This window comes from Siniperca chuatsi, linkage group LG19 (assembly GCF_020085105.1).
Source record: "Siniperca chuatsi isolate FFG_IHB_CAS linkage group LG19, ASM2008510v1, whole genome shotgun sequence".
Lineage (NCBI taxonomy): Eukaryota > Metazoa > Chordata > Actinopteri > Centrarchiformes > Sinipercidae > Siniperca > Siniperca chuatsi.
The window spans coordinates 18,341,417-18,364,081 of NC_058060.1; the positions used below are offsets into that span (position 1 = coordinate 18,341,417).

Sequence of the window (22,665 nt, forward strand, 5' to 3'; positions counted from 1 at the left end):
CTCAATGAATGGTCGGGTACTACTTCACATAATCACCCAGGGACATAAATAACTCCCTTGTGTAAGGAGTAGTAGTAACCACTTAGCCACAGACACTTGGTGTTCCTAGCAGTACTGCAATTAATTATGCTCAGTTATGCGAACATGCGGATAACATAATTCTGTTATGTAGCCTAATATTAAGTCTAAATGATGGATTTTTTTCACTGTGATGTCACAAGTAACAAAAGCCACTCTGTGATGTCATGAAGTAGAGTGGTCTACTGTGATGTCTCGAGTAGGACAAGCCAATCTGTGATGTCATGGCTGAGATCGTCTGCTGTGATGTCACAAGTGCAAAAAGACAACTTGTGATGTCATGAAACAGAATGGTCTACTGTGATGTCACGAGTGACAAAAGCCACTCTGTGATGTCATGAAGCAGAGTGGTCTACTGTGATGTCACAAGTGACAAAAGCCACTCTGTGATGTCATGAAGCAGAGTGGTCTACTGTGATGTCACAAGTAGAATAAGCCAATCTGTGATGTCATGACTGAGATTGTCTGCTGTGATGTCACAAGTGCAAAAAGACAACTTGTGATGTCATGAAACAGAATGGTCTACTGTGATGTCACAAGTGACAAAAGCCACTCTGTGATGTCATGAAACAGAATGGCCTACTGTGATGTCACAAGTGACAAAAGCCACTCTGTGATGTCATGAAGTAGAGTGGTCTACTGTGATGTCACAAGTAGAATAAGCCAATCTGTGATGTCATGACTGAGATCGTCTGCTGTGATGTCACAAGTGCAAAAAGACAACTTGTGATGTCATGAAACAGAATGGTCTACTGTGATGTCACAAGTACCAAAAGCCACTCTGTGATGTCATGATGGAAAATTGTCTATGGTGATGTCATGTGTATGAAAAGCCAATCAGTGATGCCATGAAAGAGAATGGTTTGCAAATACACATCACAACAACCACTAAGGTCTAAAGTGGACACAGATATGACAATGTCACAATCGTATCACTGATGTTCTGTGATGTAAAAATAACAAACAGCTATCCATGTTGTTGTTAAAGTCAATGGCTTCCTGTATGACCTCGAAACAGCCACACATAGAATTCCCCCACTAACCCTTTTGTTCAGAGAGATGCGTTCAGCTGACTCGCGCATGGCCTCCTTCCTGGAGATCTGCTCTGACCTCTCCATCTCCAGGCCACTGGTGAACAAATCCCTGCGAGCCATGTATGCAGCAGTGTCCCTCACCCTTGCTTCTTCTGTATTCGAAAATCCTGTAGCAAACTCTTGACTAGGAGTTTGTAGAGCAGAGCCAGGGATGGATGTGGGGAGTAAGGCACATCATTAAAATTGAAATTGAAAAACATTCTTGGAGTTTCCGTTTTATACGGTGAAGAGTTTATTACCTGCCCCTGAAGATAGGCACTACATAGCCGATGATTTGGTTCTCTCTATCCACAGCCAAGTAAGTTGGCTTGGCTCTCTTGGGTACAGGGCTCAGTCTGCTCGCCTCCAGCCCAGAATGTGAAGACACTTTAAGTCTGGGACATATAGAATACCATCAGCCTGGCGCCCAGCCAGACATTGCAACTAATAACATAACATCAACATGTGGGGATAAAGCCAAGATCAGGGTAGATGAGTTGTAGATTAAGGTTCAGTGGGAAAGTAGTGTAGATGGTTTAGTTTTGAATATTTAGCATTTTTACACCTCCACAATAAGGCCATCTGATACGAAAGACAATATGAGCACCACTGAGGTCCACTGAAAACAGTAATTGTTCAATCATTAACAGATCCAAACAACACTTTTGCTGCAATCTAATATGATGGTAACACAGAGCCACAAATCTGAGATTACTCCCAATATTATAGCCCAAACAACTCACATAGCAAAACCTAGCAAAATGTACAACAATCCACTGTCACACTACAGTTATCTCCCTCTATGTGCTCTCTTAAGATACATTTAGGAAAAGGATAACAAGTAGAGAAATAGAAGGGTTTAGAAAAATGATTTTAGTTCAGATGCCACACAGTTTGTCTGTGGAAACACTATCTGCAGCACCCACCCCCAACTGAGAGTTGGGGGTGGGAGCTCAGGGTATGAGATAAGAAGAACCTGATAAGTAGGCAGGGCAAAAAGTGTGACAGGGCAACTGCCCTCATTTTTCCTGTATCTATCTGGGTCACTGACCCTTTAGCTCTGACCATATACATTCTCTTGACTTTCCAGGATCAACAACTACAATAAAATAAACTGGATTATAACATGGGGAGCTTCAGTTTCATTACTGAAATCCAGGAAAGGTTATCCCATATAACAAATGCAATAATTCATGTCTACATAAATGCAGTTGTATCTTTGCAATAACAACATTATCGTAACCACCCTGACTGTTCATCATCACATCATAATCCTCCTAACAGATTCGGTGGCTGGTGGATCTGCCCAGCAGTGAGTGTAAAGGCAAAGATCAGATGGTGTTAGTAAAACCTAAGCCCTCTGACCTGTTCACACTCTCCAGGCCAGTGTATTTAAAGATCTGCCAGGCACTGAAAAAGATAGGGTCGCCATAAACTGGGTGTTTTGTTATTCCTAAAATAAGAAAGTTCAATATATTCCATCCTGACAAACCTTTATAGTGACAGAGAATCCACATCATCACAGAGTTTGGGGAATCAGTTATAAAACTAAACTACTTGACACTACCATCATGTGTTGCATCATCTTGTTGCAATATTTGGTGTTTTTTTCATTCCTTGCTAAATTAGTGCTTTTTTCCATTAATATATGACTAAAACATTTAACAACAGACACATACACTGACGAAAACTAATTTGATCCATGTATATCGTCTATTAAAAACACTAGACAGCTGACCAATGCATTCAACAGGGACCACATAAATCTGGGAAGCAGAAACAACCACTAATGAACAACAACTCTACTTGTGTCTATTGGAAATAAAGGGAAGTTTCAAAGACATAATAATACGTGTAAATACTATCAGGTTTTAAAGATATTAAATCCACATCACAGGGGTTCAGATTTGAAGTGGACAAGACTGAAAACTGTCACTTCTTACTTTCCCTCCAACATGGTATGCACAAGTCAAGATTCTATTTCACTCTATGCCATATACCATAACTCTGCCATTACATAACAGTGCATTTCATTACAGCTTATCCAACAAGGGTGTTTTGATCTGAATGGAGCAAAAACTAGACAAAAACTGAAAAAGTTATTTCCCATAATCATTGGAGTTGTTTGGGAATAGGTGTGGTAAAGGTAAGAGTTTGTCAGCATGCATAAAAGCAAACAGGGCATATCGCAGCCTACATGCAAAGAGCTTCATGCAGGATTCAAAGCTGTTTTCAACCAGTATAAAGAGCAATGATCCTCAGGTGTGTGTGTGAGGGTTGATTAAAGTGAAAGAGAACTCAGTGGAGGGAAGGATGGTTACTTTGGTTTCAATATGGCAGAAAAGCAGAAAAAATTATCCCAAAGCTGTGACGGGGAAGTGATCCAACAAGGGTGAAGGAGGTGAACTTGATCAGTTGGGTTGGGTGATGGTGTTAAGGGGAGCAGTAGGGCTTTCCTGTGACAAAGAAGTGGATTGTTGAAGGTATGATCCTCTTCCTCCTCCTTACCCCGTGTTCCTGCTGGTGGCGGACGTGCTGCTGCCAGCAGTATATCTGCTGCTGGCCTGGTACTGGCTCACTTTAGACTCTGTCTCCCTTCTACGGTAGCCACGGTCATAGTGGCGATGGTGCTTCTGGTAGAACGGTATAGATCCAGACATGCTGCAGGCCCCTCCTGGTACGAGCCCTGAGTTTCCGAGTTTCTTGCTATCTGTTTGTCTGTGTGGTTAGTTAGTATTGAAGAGCAGGTGGATTAACTGATATGATATACTGTAGGTTCATCATGACTTTCACTGAATTTTAGACATTACAGACTTTTGTGGAAATCAGTAATTGGCTGCATTAACAAGCTGGCCATGCTTTTTCATTTACCTCAACATGTTCTTTATAGTTGAACATGGATAGTTAATCTAGCTCTCAAGATGGAAAAAACCAATCAACCGTACTAAAAAAAATAATATTATGGGGAAACTATGTAATACCCACAATGTCAATATAAGTATATTTAAAAATATTCTAGCCAAAAGCTGCACAATATTTAAAAAAAGAAAACAACTCGGGAAAGTCTTTTAACCATCATGAAACCTGCAAATTCAAACCTGCAACATCAGCTAGCAAGACATGATATAAGATTCAGTCAATCAGGCACTTTCTCAGCATGCTTAGACAGACATATGCAACAGCCACAACCTGGTTTATCACATCTCATCCCGGCACAACAGTTGCCACTTACCCTGGACAAAAAGCCTCAAATTCCAATCTTTAAAGGAAAAGATTCAAACTCCACACTTAAAGCTTGATATCCCAGCAAACCCACAGGTAGGTGCATACAGGGCTGCGGTCTACACAACAAAAATAATACTGGCCCTTGCCGGAGTGTCCAAGCAGCAGTCACAGCCTTTTATGGTGAGGGTGGCGATAAATATAGCTGAGAGCATAGTGTGGGGGGCCAGTCAACTCCAGGAGTGCAACACATTTATGGGTGCAGGTCTCCGCTGATGAGCATTACTGCCTGATGTGCAGGTAAACACAGGCTCACTTTTGTTTTTGTCCAAGTTTTATCCATGTTCTTTAATCTTTTAATATAAATGTTTGCCTCCTTTATCCAGCGTATACATGTATAAAATGTAAGCCCCTGTACGTATGGTATGTACTGAGTGAATGTACATATTTTTCAAGTATGTTTTTCAGTATATACTTTTTCTTGTTTGTTTGTTTTTTTTTTTTTTGTACTCTACAGAAGTAAGGAAAGAATTATTAATATGACAAAGCCTACATCACATGCACCAAAAGCACCTCAACCTTTCCCTGGTTTCTCAAGTTGCCGTTTTAATTTTACAATATCTGTTTGTTTGTTTTTTTGTTTTTTTAAAAGTCCATTACACAAACATGAAGATCTTGCTACCTAGCCTACAGTATGCCACTGCTGGTTAAACTCCAGCAGCTTTTGTCTTGACTTTTTACCGCAGCAGTCTCAGCTGTGACTGTTGCTAACTTTAGCTATGCTATTGTTACTTGCTTCACATACAACAAATGCCAGTTACTATCTCTTTGTTACTCTCTCTTTCTGTCTCACTCTCATTTGTGGAAGTACACAGATGTCCCCTCTTGTCCCCTCTGGTCATAAACAGCTACTAAAAGAAAAGGTTAAATAAAGACTCTCTCAGGCAGATTTTAATTCCCACTTTAGACCATCTCTGACACACTGTTGATAAAAACACACTCCTGATGACAGTATGACTCATAAACATGAATTCACAAAAGTTATCCTGAAAAGAAAGGGCTTTCCTGTTAAAATAAAATTAGTTAGAGGCCATTTGGCAGGCAGATTAAATTTAGCTGCCACAGATATTTGGACATTGTTCTGGAAATTGACTGCAACACAAATACCTGGCAAATTTCCATGGCAAAAATAGCATGCCAATGAGGCATTTGTGTTGAACATTCATCTTTTTTGGCCCTCACCCACATGTCCGACGTGAAACAACGGTCAGCATGGCAACATACCTCAAATGTTATGGCAGCAGTCTGACGTGTAAACCCATTAAAAGAGATCAACACTGAGGAGAACAAAACAATACATTAAGCAGGGTTGCAACACTACATGGTGTCTAATGAGTATGGGATAGATTTTACAAGTGTAATATAATATGTCACAAGCCACTAAATAATTTGCAAACATGACTGCTTTGAACCGCTACGATTAGAGGCTAACAGCTAACCAATCATCAGAAAAGCAGCAGTGATATGCACAGCTTGTTACAATCAGTTGCTGGAGTGTCCAGTTGACTCTGAAGCATTTAGTGCTTTAACTATATTTTTACTTAAAGGAATAGTTCGACATTTTGGGAAAGACACTTATTCGCTTTCTTGCTTAGAGTTCAATGAGAAGATTGATACCACTCTCACGTTTGTACGGTAAATATGAATCTACAGTTAGCAGCTGGTTAGCATAGCTTAGCATAAAGAATGGAAACAGGGGGAAACAGCTAGCCTGTCTCTGTAACAAAATCCGCCTACCAACACCACTAACACTAAGTTCACATCATATCGTTTAGACCGTAATTACGAGCAAACAAGTCAGAAAAAACATTCCTGTGTGCACTGATGTAAAGGCGAGCTGCTGTAACAAAAGAGTTTCCCCAGTTTATTGAGTTTCCTTAATAAAGTATTTCTGATTCTGATTCTGATGTCAGCCTGCTAGCTGTAATTCAGAGTCAGAGATGTCCTGAATTTCTAACAGCACAATATCACTCACTTGGTGAAAAGAACTAGAGAAGTTTCAACAAACAGCTTGCCATTACATCTAAATTAAATAAAATGTCAACACTAATACAATTGTTTGCATCTGGCTTCACTTGTGAACAAACCGCTCCAACTCTACACCACTGCTATTCAAATGATGTGACTACAAGGCTAGTGGTGGGGGTAACCATGCGTAAACACTCCCAAACTGGAATAATGGGAGGTTTTTACATAAAGTTCACTAATTAACACATTATATCTTGTTTGTTTGATCTGAACAAAAACCGGGTTATATTTCTCAGCGGGGCGCCGTGACTCCCTAGAGTCTCTGCACATAATCCCCCATAAAACCACAACGTGTCACTTTTACTAGATTATTATTATTATTTTGTTTTACCTTTGAACAGATTCAGGCTAGCTGTTTCCCCTTGTTTCCATTCTTTATGCTAAGCTAAGCTAACCCGCTGCTGGCTGTGGCTTCATATTTGGTGTACAGACGTGAGAGTGGTATCAATTTTCTCATCTAACTCTTTGTGAAATGGACGTGTTTCGGTGACTGGCTGGCAGGGAAAATATCTTCTGTTGTTATACAGTACATGATAGTTGTTTTCCTCCTTTCATTTTTGCATAATTGGGCTTTAAAACACACTCTACACATACACTGTAAATGAATGGTTTCTAAATCTATTAGTTTTATCTTCCTAAGATGTTAGCCTGTGTAAATATACCCTTCCAAAGCAAGTGAAGATGTTATACTGTGTAACAATAACATGACAGTAAATTATATATATTTATAGCATAAATTCTGTGTATTAGTACCCTGTCAGGCACCTAAAGGTACAGTAACCTCCAGGATTAATGAATATGACTGAACTTCAAAGAATAGCGTCTCTGTAGCTTTTATCACATACACCATGGGCTTCACTCTAATTTGACTATAAACCCAAATTAGCAAACAGCTGCTGCTCACAGCTGGTTTAGAAAAGTCTTTTCCTTGAAACTCTCCAGTTCCATAAAAAAACTCAAGTGCATATCTTCCCAGGAATGTGATAACACAGTCGCCTAATGACTTCATGCCATTGTACCCTATGGTATTTAAAGAGTATCATATGTCATATAAATCTGTTTTAGCAATAGCGCTTGACCATTGTCAGCAGTGAATTTTATCACCTTATAACTGGAATAGTGAAACTCAGTTATTGGTTTATCACTGTGAGTACATCTATATGATTTAATGCAATCCAATACAATCACCCTGCAACTGTGAAGTCTGTGATGTTCAGTTTTGTTGACACTGTCAGAAAGTCTATGATAATTTGGAGGCCATAGATTGTGGTGGAGTTGTATTGTACTATATTATATTGAAAGGCATTGCTAATATTTTGTCCATTCCCTACTTACATACATGAGTGGTTTGATTGTCCAAGTGAATACGGTTGTTAGTAGCATGCCACTGGGTTTAGCTGTCCAGGAAATTCCAACTGTATGGGCGTCTCCTGAGATCTATTAGGACTATTTTTATGTTCTGCCTTGTATTGCTTCCACATATTGAAGCTATTTGAATGAAGATAACAGTTCCAGACATGAACAAATTAAATAAGCTCACACACGATTAGATAACATGCTGAGACAAACTATTAATGACAGTCTAAATATCACTGAGCAAAATGACGGTTTTCTATTAAGCTAGCACACTCTAGTGGTTTTTGCTTGACATTAAAGTTAAATCACAACACAAGGTGGCGTAACAACATCCCCCCGCAGTTATTTTTTCAATGATTCAGTTCCCATTGTAACCATCATTAGCACTAGTTATGATGTTTTAGGAATATACAGCTAGACTGGTGGCTTGTTTGGTTACAACATATAGCATTACTATAAGTGACTCATGGCACATGTTCAACCATTTTCTTATCAACTCTGAAAGGGATATGACAACTGAACAAAAAAGACAGATGTGGCTTGTTTTAACCTGTGAGTCAACAGTTCCACATCTAAGCCTCCCTTTGCAGCAATGACTGAGGTAACAACTGTTGTCTGACCCAGGCTGGGCAGTCAGTATCTATAATTATCCATCCTATCAACATTTTTCCTTATATTGTTTTGGTTTTTGTAGATTAACATCCTTTTATTTTTATTTTCTTTCACTTTATTTAACCAGGTCAAAGTTCCAGTGATGTTAAAATGTCTTTTGACAAAAGAAACCTGGTCAAGAAGGTGGCATAAACACATTTTTACAGCAATAAATACAATCCAAACAACATAAACAGGCCACAAAAGAGCATAAATAGCATCCACTTGAGATGCATATGATGGTGGTCATCAAAATGACCCCAATAAAGTAAAAGCAATAAACTATTTTCCCTGACAAACAGTATCAACAGAATTTGCTATTATTTGCATCTGATTGGCATCGTTTATCAAATAACAAAAACATTTAATATTACACTAAATATCAATCGACTTTATTTGCTTTATTGGTGGTAACGCTCATTTTTCCCACTGGGATAATTTTTTACTATGCCTTAATTGCACAATGCAAAGGACGTTGTATTATTTCTTCCCTTAAAAGGGCATTTGCAGGAACGTCAACGCAGACAAGGGAGTGTTTGTGGAAGTTACATTTACTCCACCGGGGGTGTGAAGGTACATTATGTATTTTATTACCACTAATAAGGAAAAGTTAGATCTGTTTTCGAATATAGTTTAGTAAAATATAACTAACTATAGTATTCAGATGGAAACAACGAATGAACTGTTTTTTCAAGCGTGTAATAATGGTTTCATACTTGATGACCCCCCTATTTTCCTCGCTTGGTTTGTTCTAAATGTTCTGTGCGGAACCTAATATCGTTATCAGGAAGTGAAGGGCGGTGGTTGACAAAAAGAGCAGCATCGGGCTAGCTGACAAGTATCGGGTTGTTGTCAGGTAAGACTGTGTTTTAACTCTTACTTTTCTGTCTACTATGTTAGCTACATTATAAATGCTTTGCTATCACGACACCAGACGCCTGTTGGCAATTTTACAGGCGTATATCTGAATAACACGTAATAGTGCCATTTTGAGTGTTCCGTTGACTGCTTTGAAAACACGGCTAACTGTTAGCTGCGCGGCTAATGACGCGATAGCTAACGCAGTGATACCAAATCGGTTGCTAATAAACAAAGTATTTTAGACTTGTAAAGTTAACTGTTGGAATTATAAATTGAAAACCTACCTGTGTGTAATTTAAGCCGATGCACGGTGTTTGTAGTGGGCTAACGTTCACAGCTGTAAACATAAATTATTGAATGTGGCTCAAGCTAGGCCGCAAACCATTAAAACTGTAACTTACGTCCTTAATAATGCACCAGGAGTTGTGATAAGATCAGGTCCTAAAACAAATTAACATGAGGAGAAACTGGTTTTGTTAAGTTAGTTTGTACGGTTTGCAAAATGCGCAACACATGCAAATGTCACGATAACGTTAGCTATTTTTTTTTTTTTTTTAAATTGGGAACACTTTGATCAATATTTTTAAATCTGACAATTTGTGCTTTCAAACAATAAAAACCAACAATCGTGATAATCAGTTAATTATTAAAGTCGTTTTTCAGGCAAAATGACAATGATTTGCTGTTGTCAGCGTCTCAGATGTGAGAATTTCCTGCTTTTATTTTCGTTGTAAATTGCATATTTTTGGGTTTTGCGCTAGGTTAAATAAATAAGCAATTTGAAGCAGTTTATACACTAAATGTTTAAATATTAAAATAATTGACAGTTCAGTTGATAATTAAAACAGTAGTTAGTTGCAGCCCTAACTCAGCCCGTTAACATTAACAGTAGTATCACTGAACATCCATGGAGCCTTTATAATTCCCAGTGTCCTAGATCATATCTAGCCATGTCACCATATTGACTGTCTCAATACAAGCCCAAGATCTCGACAGTACTTGTGCCCAAGCTAGTTGAGTCCATTTTCCATCAAACACCCAATGGCAAAAACATAAGTATCTGGCAACATAAAGATGTGAATGTAGGACAGTTAGTCTGCATTCAAGACATTGCCTGATAAGGGCATCTGTCCTCACATCAGTAAGTTTCTTGCCCTCTGTGAAGGCAGTGAGCTGATCAACCTAGAAAGAGGAACATTTCCATTTATAGCTAGGTGAGAGGGACACCACACTGGGGAATCACTGCCAGAGAATTAAAATACCCTGCCACTAAGTTGTTGGCACAAATGATGAAATCTTATTTTGAGTATCGGCATGATCCACTCACCTTTTGATCAGATTGTCTCTGTCTCTCATGAGTCTGTCTTATCAGGCCAAGCCTATATTTTGTCTTTTGCACTGTCCCCACTGTTTTTCTGTCACTGAGGCAAAGGAAGGTGTTAATGTTAACAATAAAAACAGTGCTCATATTTCTAACAATAGGAAGGATGTCAATTTTCAGTTACCCACTCCCACTGAGCATGGAAATGTTATTTACATTGATGTTTCATAATGTTTATCTTCTTCAAGGAGTAAGTTCCTCACTGTCATTATGCCTGGCTGCAGATGTATGATCTAACAAAGTGTATGAATTGATTTATTTCCACAGGTATAAAAACAGTCAAAATGTCAAGCAAAAGGGCTAAGGGAAAGACCACAAAGAAGCGCCCTCAGCGCGCCACCTCCAATGTCTTCGCCATGTTCGACCAGTCTCAGATTCAGGAGTTCAAGGAGGCCTTCAACATGATTGACCAGAACCGTGATGGGTTTGTGGACAAAGAGGACCTTCACGACATGCTCGCCTCACTGGGTGAGTAGGAGAGTCTCAGACGGTTTTTACTTCAGGATGAGCTGAACCATCATGTCAGTAAGAAGCTGTAAGGCGGGTGTGCACCTACAATGTTAATTGTTTGGAATCTAGTTCTACAAGCAAACAAATATTTCATCAGTTAAAACCACTTCTGTAGTTGAAAGCCTTCAGACTTTACTTTTAAGTGCACTATACCTGTCTTTTTTTATATAGGGAAAAATCCAGCTGAGGATTACCTGGAGGCCATGATGTTGGAAGCTCCTGGACCCATTAACTTCACCATGTTCCTCACCATGTTTGGGGAGAAGCTCAATGGCACAGACCCTGAGGATGTGATCAGAAACGCATTTGCTTGCTTCGATGAGGAGGGGACAGGTAAATTCTTACAATTGTAATTTCTTTGCTTTTGATACAGAAAATCCTAGTTTGTCATAGTAAAATGCCAGGTAATTTTCTTCTCAGCTGTGAAGCTTTTACTGATACAAAGATGACCTCCATTTTATAGAGGAAAGTGACTTTAAGGGAATTTTTCTTTTTTGGGGGGGGTCTAATTATTTTCTTCACCCTTTTTTTTTATATTAAGCGATTGCAGTTCTGTTTTTACAAATAAAATCACCTTGCCTAAAACGGTAATTTTATCACTCGAAGCAAGGGGACGTTCTTCCGGAGATGCTTCTGATGTTGTTTCAGGCTGTCTGAGCCTTCTTATCTGATTGGACTGTTTTCCCTCAGGTTTCATCCAGGAAGATTACCTCAGAGAGCTGCTCACAACAATGGGTGACCGGTTTACAGATGAGGAGGTGGACGAGCTCTTCAGAGAGGCCCCCATTGACAAGAAAAGCAACTTCAACTACGTGGAGTTCACACGCATCCTAAAGCACGGTGCCAAGGATAAGGACGATTAAAGAGCCATACCAGCATATTCCTTTCCACCATCTTCCGTCAGCTAGATCAACACGCTGCATGTCTCAACTCTCCAGTATAAACCCCACTTTAATCAAACCAAAGCAATAACTATCCACTCTTGTTTGTTGTGAACTTCCAGTATTGCCAAATGTACACATCTCTAATGAGAAGAAAAACTTCTAAATAGGTTGTCAAATGTTTTTTTTGTCATGTAAAGATGTGAAGTGGCAGCACCTTGGAAGCTCGAAGGGATAAGTCTTTGCAATTCATGTGATCGGGTTTAGCTGAATTTTTACATTTTATAATAGAAACTTTTTAAATAAAGCCCTCTATAAAGTTGTATTTTGCTGACTGTTTCCCTTCCATAAATGACAACTGAAATAAGTGTTGCATTATTCTGTCTTTATTTTCCTGTGGCATAACTAAAATGCTTATGCACCATTTTTTCCCTCCTCGGGTGCTTGTCAAGTCCTGACAAGTCTACTCTCCCTCCTCACCAAATTCATTCAACGTGTGCTGACTAGCACTAGCTGAGTTCTTTCTGTAAAAGGGGCAAATGCACAGAGTTTACATGATCAAAACCTATACCGAAAACTAGAGTGCATTATTGTGAAACTGTCAAATTTAATCCCTTAAAGAGAAAGTGGAAACTGCTCAATGATCTGCATGTAGTAAAACTCCTTATCTAACAGATCAGCATGATAAATGAATGACTGTCAGGTTACAAATGATTTATCAGCAGTACATGAGCTCACAAATTACACTGCTGAATGTCAAAATGTTGTTTATATGCTATATTACATTTACTTGGGTACAATTTTGAGATATTTGTACTTAAATATGCTACTTTATACTTCCACTGCACTTCAGAGGGAAATATTGTACTCTTTACTTCATTTATTTAACTGCTATAGTTACTAGCTCCTTTTATTTTTACATACAAAACATGATCAACTTATTAAATATGATGCATTGTTATCATTAAAGGCCCCTCTTTCCCTCACAGGTGTTTTCAGATATGTTGCTGATTAGACCTACTCAGGTTGGAGTTGTGCGAAGCTATGCTGAGAGTTATGTGAGGTCATCAAGTACTTATAAGAATAATAAAGTGGTAAATTGCCCCGCAACAAAAGTAACGAGAGCCCCTGAAGTCCAGAAAAAATAATCTTTATCTTTTTATTTTGTGTGCATGATGATAAATGATCTATTGGGACCTTGAAGGCTCCAAAATGTAACACTATGAAAGGGGCCATTTTACATAGTGAGTACTTTTGGTACTTTAAGTACATTTTGCTGGTTGAATTTTATTTATATAGCGCCAGTTCATAACAGAAGTTATTGCACTTTTCCCATAGAGCAGATCTAGACGTACTCTTTATAAAATTTATTTACAGAGACCCAATTCCCACCATGAGAAAGCACTTGGCAGAAACCTGGAGCAGAACCAGACTCAGGGTGAGCTGGTGATACTTACTTGCGCACTTTTATTCAGGTAGAATTTCGATTGCAGGACTTTTACTTTAACAGTATTTTAACACTGTTGTATTGTTACTTTTACTTCACTGTTGAGGAGGACGAGTCTTAACTTTTAGGCACTTGCAGTCCAGTGAAGATGTTGCAGTCTAAGGATATGTTTTAATATTTTACTGATTTTTGGTGGAGACTGGCAAAAAGGTTTATGTTGATTAGAGTATACTGGTATGAATAATTCATTTGGCAGTTATTATATGGGTTATATCGCCCTCTGGTGTCTGAATTAAAGTTTCAAACTGCATGATGCTGCCTTCAATGTTAAGAAGACAGAAATTACACGTGAAGCGCAGAAAGTCCCTCAAAAGTCAGCAGGTTATTAAAATGGCTTGGTAAGGTGACATGTTTGTTGTATGAAATTTTCTGTGATATCCCAATTTATCTAGATGTAAAATTTGAGGTGCAAAGATCATGGGAGCGGATTAGGCTGTGTTTTACAGCCAAAGTTAATACGAACCAAACAACACCTCCCTGTAGTACAGGATAGCGCGTTCTTCTTCCCCTGAGGAAGCATTACGTTGCTTAAATTTTTCAGCAATATTTCTTTTACATGGTCAATTTTAATTCCGATCAGAAATCGCATGAATCACTGGGTCGAGAAACGATACTAACGTTACCGAATAACAGATTTACGAGGTGCCCTGAACGCCTCACGTTCCTTAAGGACCCACGTTAGCACCTGCATCTTCCCTCTCAGCGCTTCTGCGACCCGTTGCCGTTGTCGGAAAGTGCAGGTATTCATTTTGCTTTGCTTTTCATCTGATCATGTGTCGTTTATGTATCAGTCTGAGCCGATGTGTCAGCCTTTAAACAAGCTAAGCACAGCAGTGCGACTCTTCTATGCTAGCCATGAAGCTAGCAGCTAAGTAGCTAACGTTAGCTAACAGCAACCTCAAGGTTGGTTAGTTAACTAACGAAGGAGGGGGCTGAGTGCTCTCACTGCTAGCAGTTTTGTTCTCTGATTTAGTTACATGGTGTGAATTTGTGTGTACTCTTTAAGCAAACCCTTAAAAGCTTGTTCTTGTTTTTTAAAGTTTTGCTTATTCATTGTAACAGCTGGGTCTGGTGAGTCCTGGTCCAGGGTGATGGCTCTGAAGCTGATCCACAGATTTCCGCTGTTCGGGATTCAACGTTACCCTCCTGTTGGACCTGTCTGCCCCACCAGACTCCTGAGTATCAGCAGTGTAGGTCAGCCCTTATGTGTAGCCTGCCTGTGTACCTCAGCCGGCGGCTGCATCCGGAGACAGGGCTGCAAGAAGCTCCAGCTGGACTGCGGGATAAGGAGCCTGACCACCATCGTCAGGGAGCCGTCCTTCGTCGCCAGCAGCTCTGTAAGACTCCACCGAGATTCAGGACCTCGGTTCCGTCTGACCCAGCTGCACCGACCCACAGCTGCAGAGGAGCAGGCTTTCCAGCAGCGTCTAGGGAGCTGCACCTCATCCCGGCAGGTCTTCACGCTGCTGCGCTCAGTGGAGATCATGTCTGACACCATGGCTGCAGCAGCACTTCACCGTGTGGCCGACCTGGAGCAGGAGGGTAACTCTCTGAAGGATCCTACAGTGCTGGAGAAGGACACCATCAGGGCTCTGTGCTTCCAGCTGGAGCAGGACTCTAGGCGGCTGACGGATGCTGGGCTGGTATCAGCTCTCCTGGCTTGCACACGCCTCTTCTTGGATCCTTGGAGCACGCTGATGGTGCGGCTGGTGTCTGAGAGCCAGGAGAGGTTAGACAGGGAGCAGATGAGTGTAGGGCAGCTGTGTACCCTGGGCCAGGGGATGCTGGCTATGGAGGGTCCTGGTTGTGTGATGCTGGAGCAGGTGATGGAGCAAATCCAGAAGCAGAAGCCTGCCCAGTGGAGCCTAGCAGATCTCATTGCTGTTTATAGGTTCCTTCAAGGTGGCGTGGGTGAAGATGGAAAATACCGGGACCTGCTGAATGCCATGCACACCCACGCTGTGACAGTCACCTCCCGCATGGACCCTGCTGCTGTCAGCGGGCTGCTCAGTGCTCTCGTGACCCTGAATCAGACGCAGGCCATGCCTCTTGTGATCAATCTGTGTAAGCAGGCTGTAAGGCATGTACCTCACTTCACTGATGAGGAGCTCACCGTTGTGCTTGGGGCACTAATGCACTTTGGTCACAGCGATCATTACTTTGTGGAGGCGATGGAGAGGTATGTGCCCACAATGACCTTCACCTCCCACCCAGAGACCGTTACCAAGGTGATTCAGTTCTTTGGCCGGAGGAACATCCTGTCCCCGACTGTGTTTGACGCTGTTGCAGAGAGCTTTGTGTACCGAGCAGACGACTACAGCACCAGCCAGGTGGCCAGGCAGATCATGGCTCTCGGAAAGCTCGGCTACCTTCCTCCCAACGCTGGCGAGGTATTCAGGAAAGTTGAGACAATCCTGCGCACACGCTTTTCACACTTCCAGCCTCGAACGCTGCTCAACCTGCTCCACTCCTGCACCCTGGTGGAGAGGTTCCCTGTTAACTTTGTCTCCAAAGTTTTCAGCAGCTACTTCCTCCAGCAACTGCAAGGTGAAGCATCCTGTCAGACACCTGCAATATGTGCAACCTTTCCATGAACGCATGATTTAAAAAGATAATGGTCTGATGTTGACATTGTTGCAGAAATTGTGTTGTGTGTTTATCCTTCTACAATCTATTTGGTACACATCTATTGCATGTCTGTCTGTCCTGGAAGTAGGATCCCTCCTCTGTTGCTTCCGTTTCTTTTTCCTGTTAAACGTTTTTTGGGGGGAGATTTTCGTTAACCGAATCGAGGGTCTAAGGCTGTCGTGTGCCGTACAGATCGTAAAGCCCCTTGATGCAAATTTGTGATATTGGGCTGTATAAATGAAATTGACTAAAACAACAAATAAAATTAATTGTGTTCCAGAGCAGGGCACAGGAATGGACCGGATCGTCCTGGCACAGCTGACCCAGCTCTACATGACTTTGAAGTTGGAGTGTCCTTTCTATGAGGTATAACTACATCAGTTAAATATGTTAAAGATGAGGCCAGGTCATAAACCTGAATACACGCCCTCTTACTTAACATGTCATCAGTATCTGATGTTCAGTGCATTCCAGTTATCTGTGATAAAACCTGAACAGGCTATCCTAGTGACTTTATTCCCACAGTAACTTTCGACCCACACAAAACAGATGCAGAACTGTTTGGTTCTGTGGCAAAATTTCTAATAAATTGCGCATCGAATAGCAGATTTAAAAAAAATAGAAGAAAAGAAACTGCTCAGGTAACTTGCTAACATCAGAAATACTTTATTGATCCCGAGGGGAAAACTCTTTATCTCTTTAACATCAGCATCATCCATGTTTATTATAAAATAGAAAACAAAATGGATCTCATTTTCTATTTAATTGCGATGACACATTGGACAAGTCTGCTTTTCTTCTTCCAGGTTGTAGGGTGGATTTTATTGTAATGTATGACAACAGCCATATCATGCTTTGATGCACAGTGTGAAAGTATTTGTGTTCCTTCACACCTTCTGTCGTCTCCTCAGGGTCCCAAGCTCCTTCCCAAGTACCGCGTCAAGTCTTTCCTCATGTCCGGACGCTCTCTGGAGACGCCGGTGGACGCACATCTGTACAACTCTGTGAAAACTGGACTGGTGGATTTGCTCGGGGCTCGTTCATACTTCGGATCCAAAGTTCTGACACCATACTGCTACACACTCGGTAACACACACATAACAGCTGGTTATGTCCTAAATGTTTCCTATAGTCAGCTTATCAAGGGCTTAACATCTGTCTTTGTTCTTGTAGATGTGGAGATAAAACTTGATGAAGAGGGATATGTGCTGCCTGCCAGTCATATTGATGATGTATACAAAAGGTAAGTGGTTTTATGTATTATACAAGGTTTTCTACACTTAAGACTTGTGATGTACTAAATGAAAAGTTCATCTTTGAGAGCTGGATGGTCAACCAGATGGTTTAACAACAGGTTTAAACACATTGGGTCGTTTGATGTGTGTTGCAGGATAGCTCTTTGTATTGATGGACAAAAGAGGTTCACTACAAACAAGAGGCAGCTACTTGGAAAAGAGGTCATCAAGCAGCGACATCTGAGGCTTCTGGGATATGAAGTTGTTCAGGTCAGACCCTCGCCTTCACTTTTGTGCTTTACTCAGCAATGTGTGTTCGCTGGGCATTTTCTACCAGGTTTTTCTTTGTATTCTGTATTTCTAAATGGTACATAAAATACAACTATCCCATTAGTTTTTGACTGTTTCACCCATTTCTGTTCAGTCTTGTTTTTATGAAATGACTGAATTAGGATTTTTTTCTTCTAGATTCCTTACTATGAAATTGAAAAACTGCGAAACAACAACAGTGTGGTGGAGTATCTGCACCAAAAAATCTTCCCTCATACTTACAGGCTGAGCTGGTGATGATAAAATCAGTGTGCTGGGGATGGGACATCTTTACTTTTGTTGAGCCTTTTCTCACTTCAAGAAAAAGTATTTATTTTTTCCAACGAGTGTGTTTAAGTTATTGATTATGCACTTTCACCTGTTTAACTTGACAATAAAGTGACTTTTGTATACATAATGGTGACTTCAATGTATCACACGAAGTTAAGTATCGTTTGAAAAATATAATTTATTTTGTTCTTGGCAACTCAGCGCTGCAGAAACTGTACAAAGTTAAGAGAATCCCATTTTCAACAATCATCTTAGATACATATGACATGAGCTCACTCACAGAATAATAATCAGCTTTTAATTAAAGATGCCTGATTTTAAGATAGTTCCCATCATTCATCGGACAGAAGATGCTTAGATTTTCAATGCTGCACTCTAAGGCTGGGAGTGTCAGTTGGATAAATACAAAAGGCTGAGACATGTAAAACTAGCGCGAGTGTTCTGATTGCTCCTTTTATGTAGCAGGAATCTGAGGAAGGCCAAACTCGTCCACCAGAACACCATCCTGAAACACAAAAAGAAGAATGCCGCTTAATGAAAGCTCCTTAAACTAATGAGAAAACTAATAAAACTTAAAAATCCTAAAAATGTGAAGTACCCTGTTGGTCGACTTGTCTGTGGGCAGGCCCTCTGGGATGGAAGGTGCTGTTGATGCCTCATCCAGGTAGGAGCTGTCGTCATCCATTAGGAGCTCGTCTCCCAAAGCGTCCAGCTCTGTGGACACGCCAACAGTTAAAGAACCGTAAAATACATCCATCATTAGCATTTTCTCCTTGTGTGTAATTGGGGTCTCGACAAAAACATAGTTGGGGAGCTTTTTTAAGGTTAATGAGCAATTAATTATTACTGGGAAATGATGGTCTCTAGCATAAAAGTAAAATTCCCAACAAATATGTTGGGTCTTTAATAAGCACTAGAAGCCTTGATGAATTCACCTGAGGAGGGAGAACACTGGAGAAACTATGACATACAGAGTGGCTAAGATTACTTTTAGTGGATGGCCTCAGTATTATACTTCACGTTTTTAATGAAAAATCCTGGCATATAAGTATTTTACTGACCTGCTTCCAAGTCGTCCTCATCGATGTCAGGCGTGCCATAGCTTCTGCCCATCGCCTCCTGGATCTCATTGGCGTCCTCCATCATGTCCTCCAGCTGATCTTGAATATCCTGAATATTAAAGAAAATAAAATTAAAATGTTTGTATTTCATCCTTCTGCTCTGTAAGACAATCGAAAATACTTCTGTTGCTGAATCCCATACAAAAAGTTAACGAAGGTCCAACACACTGTCCAAAGCTCACAACTAAAACATTATTTTATCTAACACAGTGACTTAATTGCCAATAAAATGTTCTGGTTGTGAGCTTTGAAGAATGTGTGGTGAGCCTAACTAACTGATATCAATAATCAACATTAGATGTCTACTATGGCCCTCCTATTGAAGTAAATCTGTAGTCAAATACCTCAATCTTATCAATTTTCACATTCTTGTATGCTTTCTTCATTTCTTTGAGGCCGGTGCTCATGGCATCAACCTAAAAAGAAAAGCAAACGTTAGCCACATTTTCTCCAGTTATTATTTTTCTGGGTGGAAAAGAAATCACATCTGGTAGATAATTTACTCTCTTACTGTGGTTTTAGTGTCTTTAAGGGTCTGGATTGTGTAGTTTGCTTGTTCCATGTTGAACGACTGCTGCATGAGGTTATCTCTCTGGCCCTCATACCTGGAAGATTTAATGATCAAATTAAGTTGCATTTGACGTAGAGAATAACTGGTTGATAGGGAAAACATTTGAAGCTTATAATGTTAATTTGACATGTTTAATAATATAAACACTGTCTTTGGGAAATAAAATTACTTACATTCTCTTCTGCTTCAGAACTCTCATAGCCTTTTGCTTGACCATGTTCTAATAAATGAAATTAAATGATTAAGAATAATTAACAAATGACACCAATTGATGATCAATGAAACATGAACTGGACACATGTATGTGATGAGTAAGGCAGGATATTGAACAATACTTTTTTGGTACCGACCGAAATGAGTCAGAAACTGTCAGATTCGCAGTTCTATTTACTTATTCTTTGATCCGATAGTTCCTGATTTAAATCAAAATCTCGCCAATTTTAGACTTTATTTTGTTAAGGCAAAGTTCTTGTGCGGCTGCATTTAACATTTGAGAATTCTGACTTCTTTTGTTAAAATAAAAAAAGTTTTGTAGAAAGTATGCTTACATTTCTTGCAGTATGTTATTGGAAAAAGTATCATTTTGGTATCATGATACAGAAGGATATATTGCTATCATAATGATAAGATCTGTGTTTCAGTGATCAAAACTACTGTATTTTACAGCATAAAAGTACACATACACCAACGTTTTGGGCTCTGCCTTACTTAGCATGTGTGTGTTATAATAAAAAGAAAAATGTAAGGAGAAAGGTTGTGAATGCTCACTTTATACTTATATGTGAATTGAATGGACTTTTGGTCCTGGCTGGTACCCCCCCTAAAAGATTTTCAGAGAACAGCCCATTGCCTTCCCTGTTTTACAGCAGCACTGGACTATAAGTCTCACCTTTGAGGGCCCATCTCTCATCTTTTTCATCTGATCCTTGTATTTCACAAGTTCAGCATCTAGTCTGGCGATCTTCTTGTCAACGGACTCCGTCCGAGAATCAACCTTAAAGTAAAACACAGAACAGGACCTTGTGTGTGACAATTGGTCAATAACAGTAAGATAATCTTAATAGTCTTTCATAATGAATAGAGTCAATTCTAACCAACTGATGAACTGCATAGGTGGCTTTTCCTTTAGATACACATACACAGCAGCTTAATTGAGGCTAACTTGAGTAAAATTAAACATGTCATATCATCTTTTTCCTCCTCCACTCCAGTTAGCTAACAATAGCCCTGCCCAGACAAATAACCTGTATAACTAGTTGATGTCAGCCATTTCACTGAGAGACTGTCATGGTTTCTGTTATATGTAAGTTAAACTGCTCAAATTCCTGCTCAAAATTATCTAATGCTGATTCATTATCTGAACAGACAACCCGATTGTTTTGTTTAAATACCTCACTTGTCGACTGATACTATCAACACATTGTGTTAACGTTAGGTAAAAACGCCTAATGGGATAGTCCTGTCTGCTATCAATAATGGCACAAATGAATATTCTGTTTACTATTAGGCTCGTTTATTTTGGCAACATGGTAGTTAAATATGGCAAACACTGGCCTGTTTTCTGCTCATAAAAGTTAGCTAACAGTTAGCTATCAGTTAGCTAACCGAGCCGAGGAGGGCTCCATCTTTGTTTACTTTGTTCAAGACAGCGTTCAAAAAGTTGTTTCAGGATTATACTCACGGTTCCTATGCAATCTGTAAGGTTCGGCGGTGGAGCTTTGGGCTTCCCGCTGCCAAATATACGGTTCATTTCGGCAAAATTAAGGCTTTAACACTCAAAAACAAAAGCTGTACTAGTTCGCTGTCACCGTCCGGCTGAAGGGAAACACCCGGAAAAGACTTTGAGGTGACGTCAGATGAGTCACGTGATCAAGAGTCGCTCGGGCTCAGCCGCGCTCTCCAAACTGCTCTTGTTGATTTTTATTATTGTTTTTTCTTAATTTAGTGAAATTATTTGTTTGTGTTTGTATCTTAATTCCTTCTTCTTTTCTTCATCTGTTGTTGTGCTTGTATTTTTGTCCCTTATGTCAAAAGAAAATGTTTTTTTTTATATTTTTCTGATTTTTGTAAACAGTAAGCAACAAAACAACACAGATAGTAAATAATATAACACAATAATAGGGATGGACTTTCAATGTCCACATTATTTTTCCTAAATCAATGTTTATTTATGATCATTACCACAGCTCTTCCTCTTTTGTTGCAGGGTATAAGCGCTGCTTTCTCCTTTGCTAAGAGGTCCACATATTCTTTGATCCAGTTATCCACATGTGATTTTTTTAACACTTCATTAAGATTGTTTGTTTTACTGCCAGACATGCAGATTTAATAAGGCACTGTTTTGCCTTTGCTTAACGTGCTCAAGTTGTTTTCTGTGTAAACATATCTGGACAGAAGGGAATCTGCACATTTAACATTGATGACAGGAAACCAGAAACATCCTTCCAGAAACCTCTTCACTTTAGGGAAAAGCCATAACATAATAGTGCCAAGCCAACCTCACCACAGCCATGCCAACATGCTTCTGATATAGTTTGGTTCCAATTTTCTTTAAGTTGCATGCTGTTACTTTCAAATAAAACATTAAGAGTAAACTTTATTTGTAGTGCACATTTCAAAAACCAGGTTACAAAGTGCTTAACTAAAGGCAGCATATTAAAAATAAAATGGAACATAGGAAAACTGCACCAGAATGAAATAGGTAAAATAACACAAATAAATGAAGTGAATATATAAATATATAAAAAATTAGGATAAACTCTCAGATTAAAATGTGCTTTAATAATAATATTAGGGTATCTTTTTCATTATATGGATTAAAGTACTGATTATTTTTTAAATTCATGGATTAATCATTTATATTTCAAAATGTCACCAATCATAATAAACATCCACCAGAATT

General features: G+C 39.7%; 4 protein-coding genes across 14 annotated transcripts in view; 2 read left to right on the plus strand and 2 right to left on the minus strand.

Moving 5' to 3' along the window:
- The window catches only part of myom1b (myomesin 1b), a 28,762-nt gene extending 24,222 nt beyond the window's left edge, over positions 1-4,540 (minus strand). For 8 of the 11 annotated variants that reach the window (XM_044177167.1, XM_044177169.1, XM_044177165.1 and 5 more), the window contains exons 1-4: positions 4,384-4,540; positions 3,660-3,869; positions 1,412-1,546; positions 1,122-1,296 (exon numbers count right to left, since the gene is read on the minus strand). In XM_044177167.1, the coding sequence (XP_044033102.1) occupies positions 1,122-1,296; positions 1,412-1,546; positions 3,660-3,811 (462 nt within the window). In that variant the 5' untranslated portion in view covers positions 3,812-3,869; positions 4,384-4,540. Of the gene's footprint in view, positions 1-1,121; positions 1,297-1,411; positions 1,547-3,659; positions 3,870-4,383 lie in introns of those variants that run through there. The other 3 variants (XM_044177170.1, XM_044177173.1, XM_044177174.1) reach the window with 3 other exon arrangements.
- A 4,715-nt stretch (positions 4,541-9,255) lies between these two features.
- myl12.1 (myosin, light chain 12, genome duplicate 1) lies at positions 9,256-12,469 on the plus strand. The gene is made up of 4 exons (XM_044177185.1): positions 9,256-9,324; positions 10,978-11,178; positions 11,392-11,553; positions 11,911-12,469. Exons 2-4 carry the CDS (start codon positions 10,995-10,997, stop codon positions 12,081-12,083), a joined length of 519 nt encoding a protein of 172 aa, XP_044033120.1. The 5' UTR covers positions 9,256-9,324; positions 10,978-10,994; the 3' UTR covers positions 12,084-12,469.
- A 1,719-nt stretch (positions 12,470-14,188) lies between these two features.
- On the plus strand, positions 14,189-18,198 carry fastkd3 (FAST kinase domains 3). Its single transcript, XM_044177180.1, has 7 exons — positions 14,189-14,348; positions 14,671-16,155; positions 16,517-16,602; positions 17,148-17,322; positions 17,410-17,479; positions 17,627-17,741; positions 17,940-18,198. The coding sequence occupies exons 2-7, from the start codon at positions 14,700-14,702 to the stop codon at positions 18,036-18,038; spliced, it is 2,001 nt and encodes a 666-aa protein (XP_044033115.1). The 5' UTR covers positions 14,189-14,348; positions 14,671-14,699; the 3' UTR covers positions 18,039-18,198.
- Positions 18,199-18,229: 31 nt separating this feature from the next.
- chmp5b (charged multivesicular body protein 5b) lies at positions 18,230-21,611 on the minus strand. The gene is made up of 8 exons (XM_044177184.1): positions 21,445-21,611; positions 20,653-20,757; positions 19,937-19,983; positions 19,704-19,797; positions 19,537-19,608; positions 19,133-19,241; positions 18,670-18,785; positions 18,230-18,576 (listed from the first exon to the last, which is right to left on the minus strand). Exons 1-8 carry the CDS (start codon positions 21,511-21,513, stop codon positions 18,526-18,528), a joined length of 663 nt encoding a protein of 220 aa, XP_044033119.1. The 5' UTR covers positions 21,514-21,611; the 3' UTR covers positions 18,230-18,525.
- Positions 21,612-22,665: the final 1,054 nt, after the last annotated feature.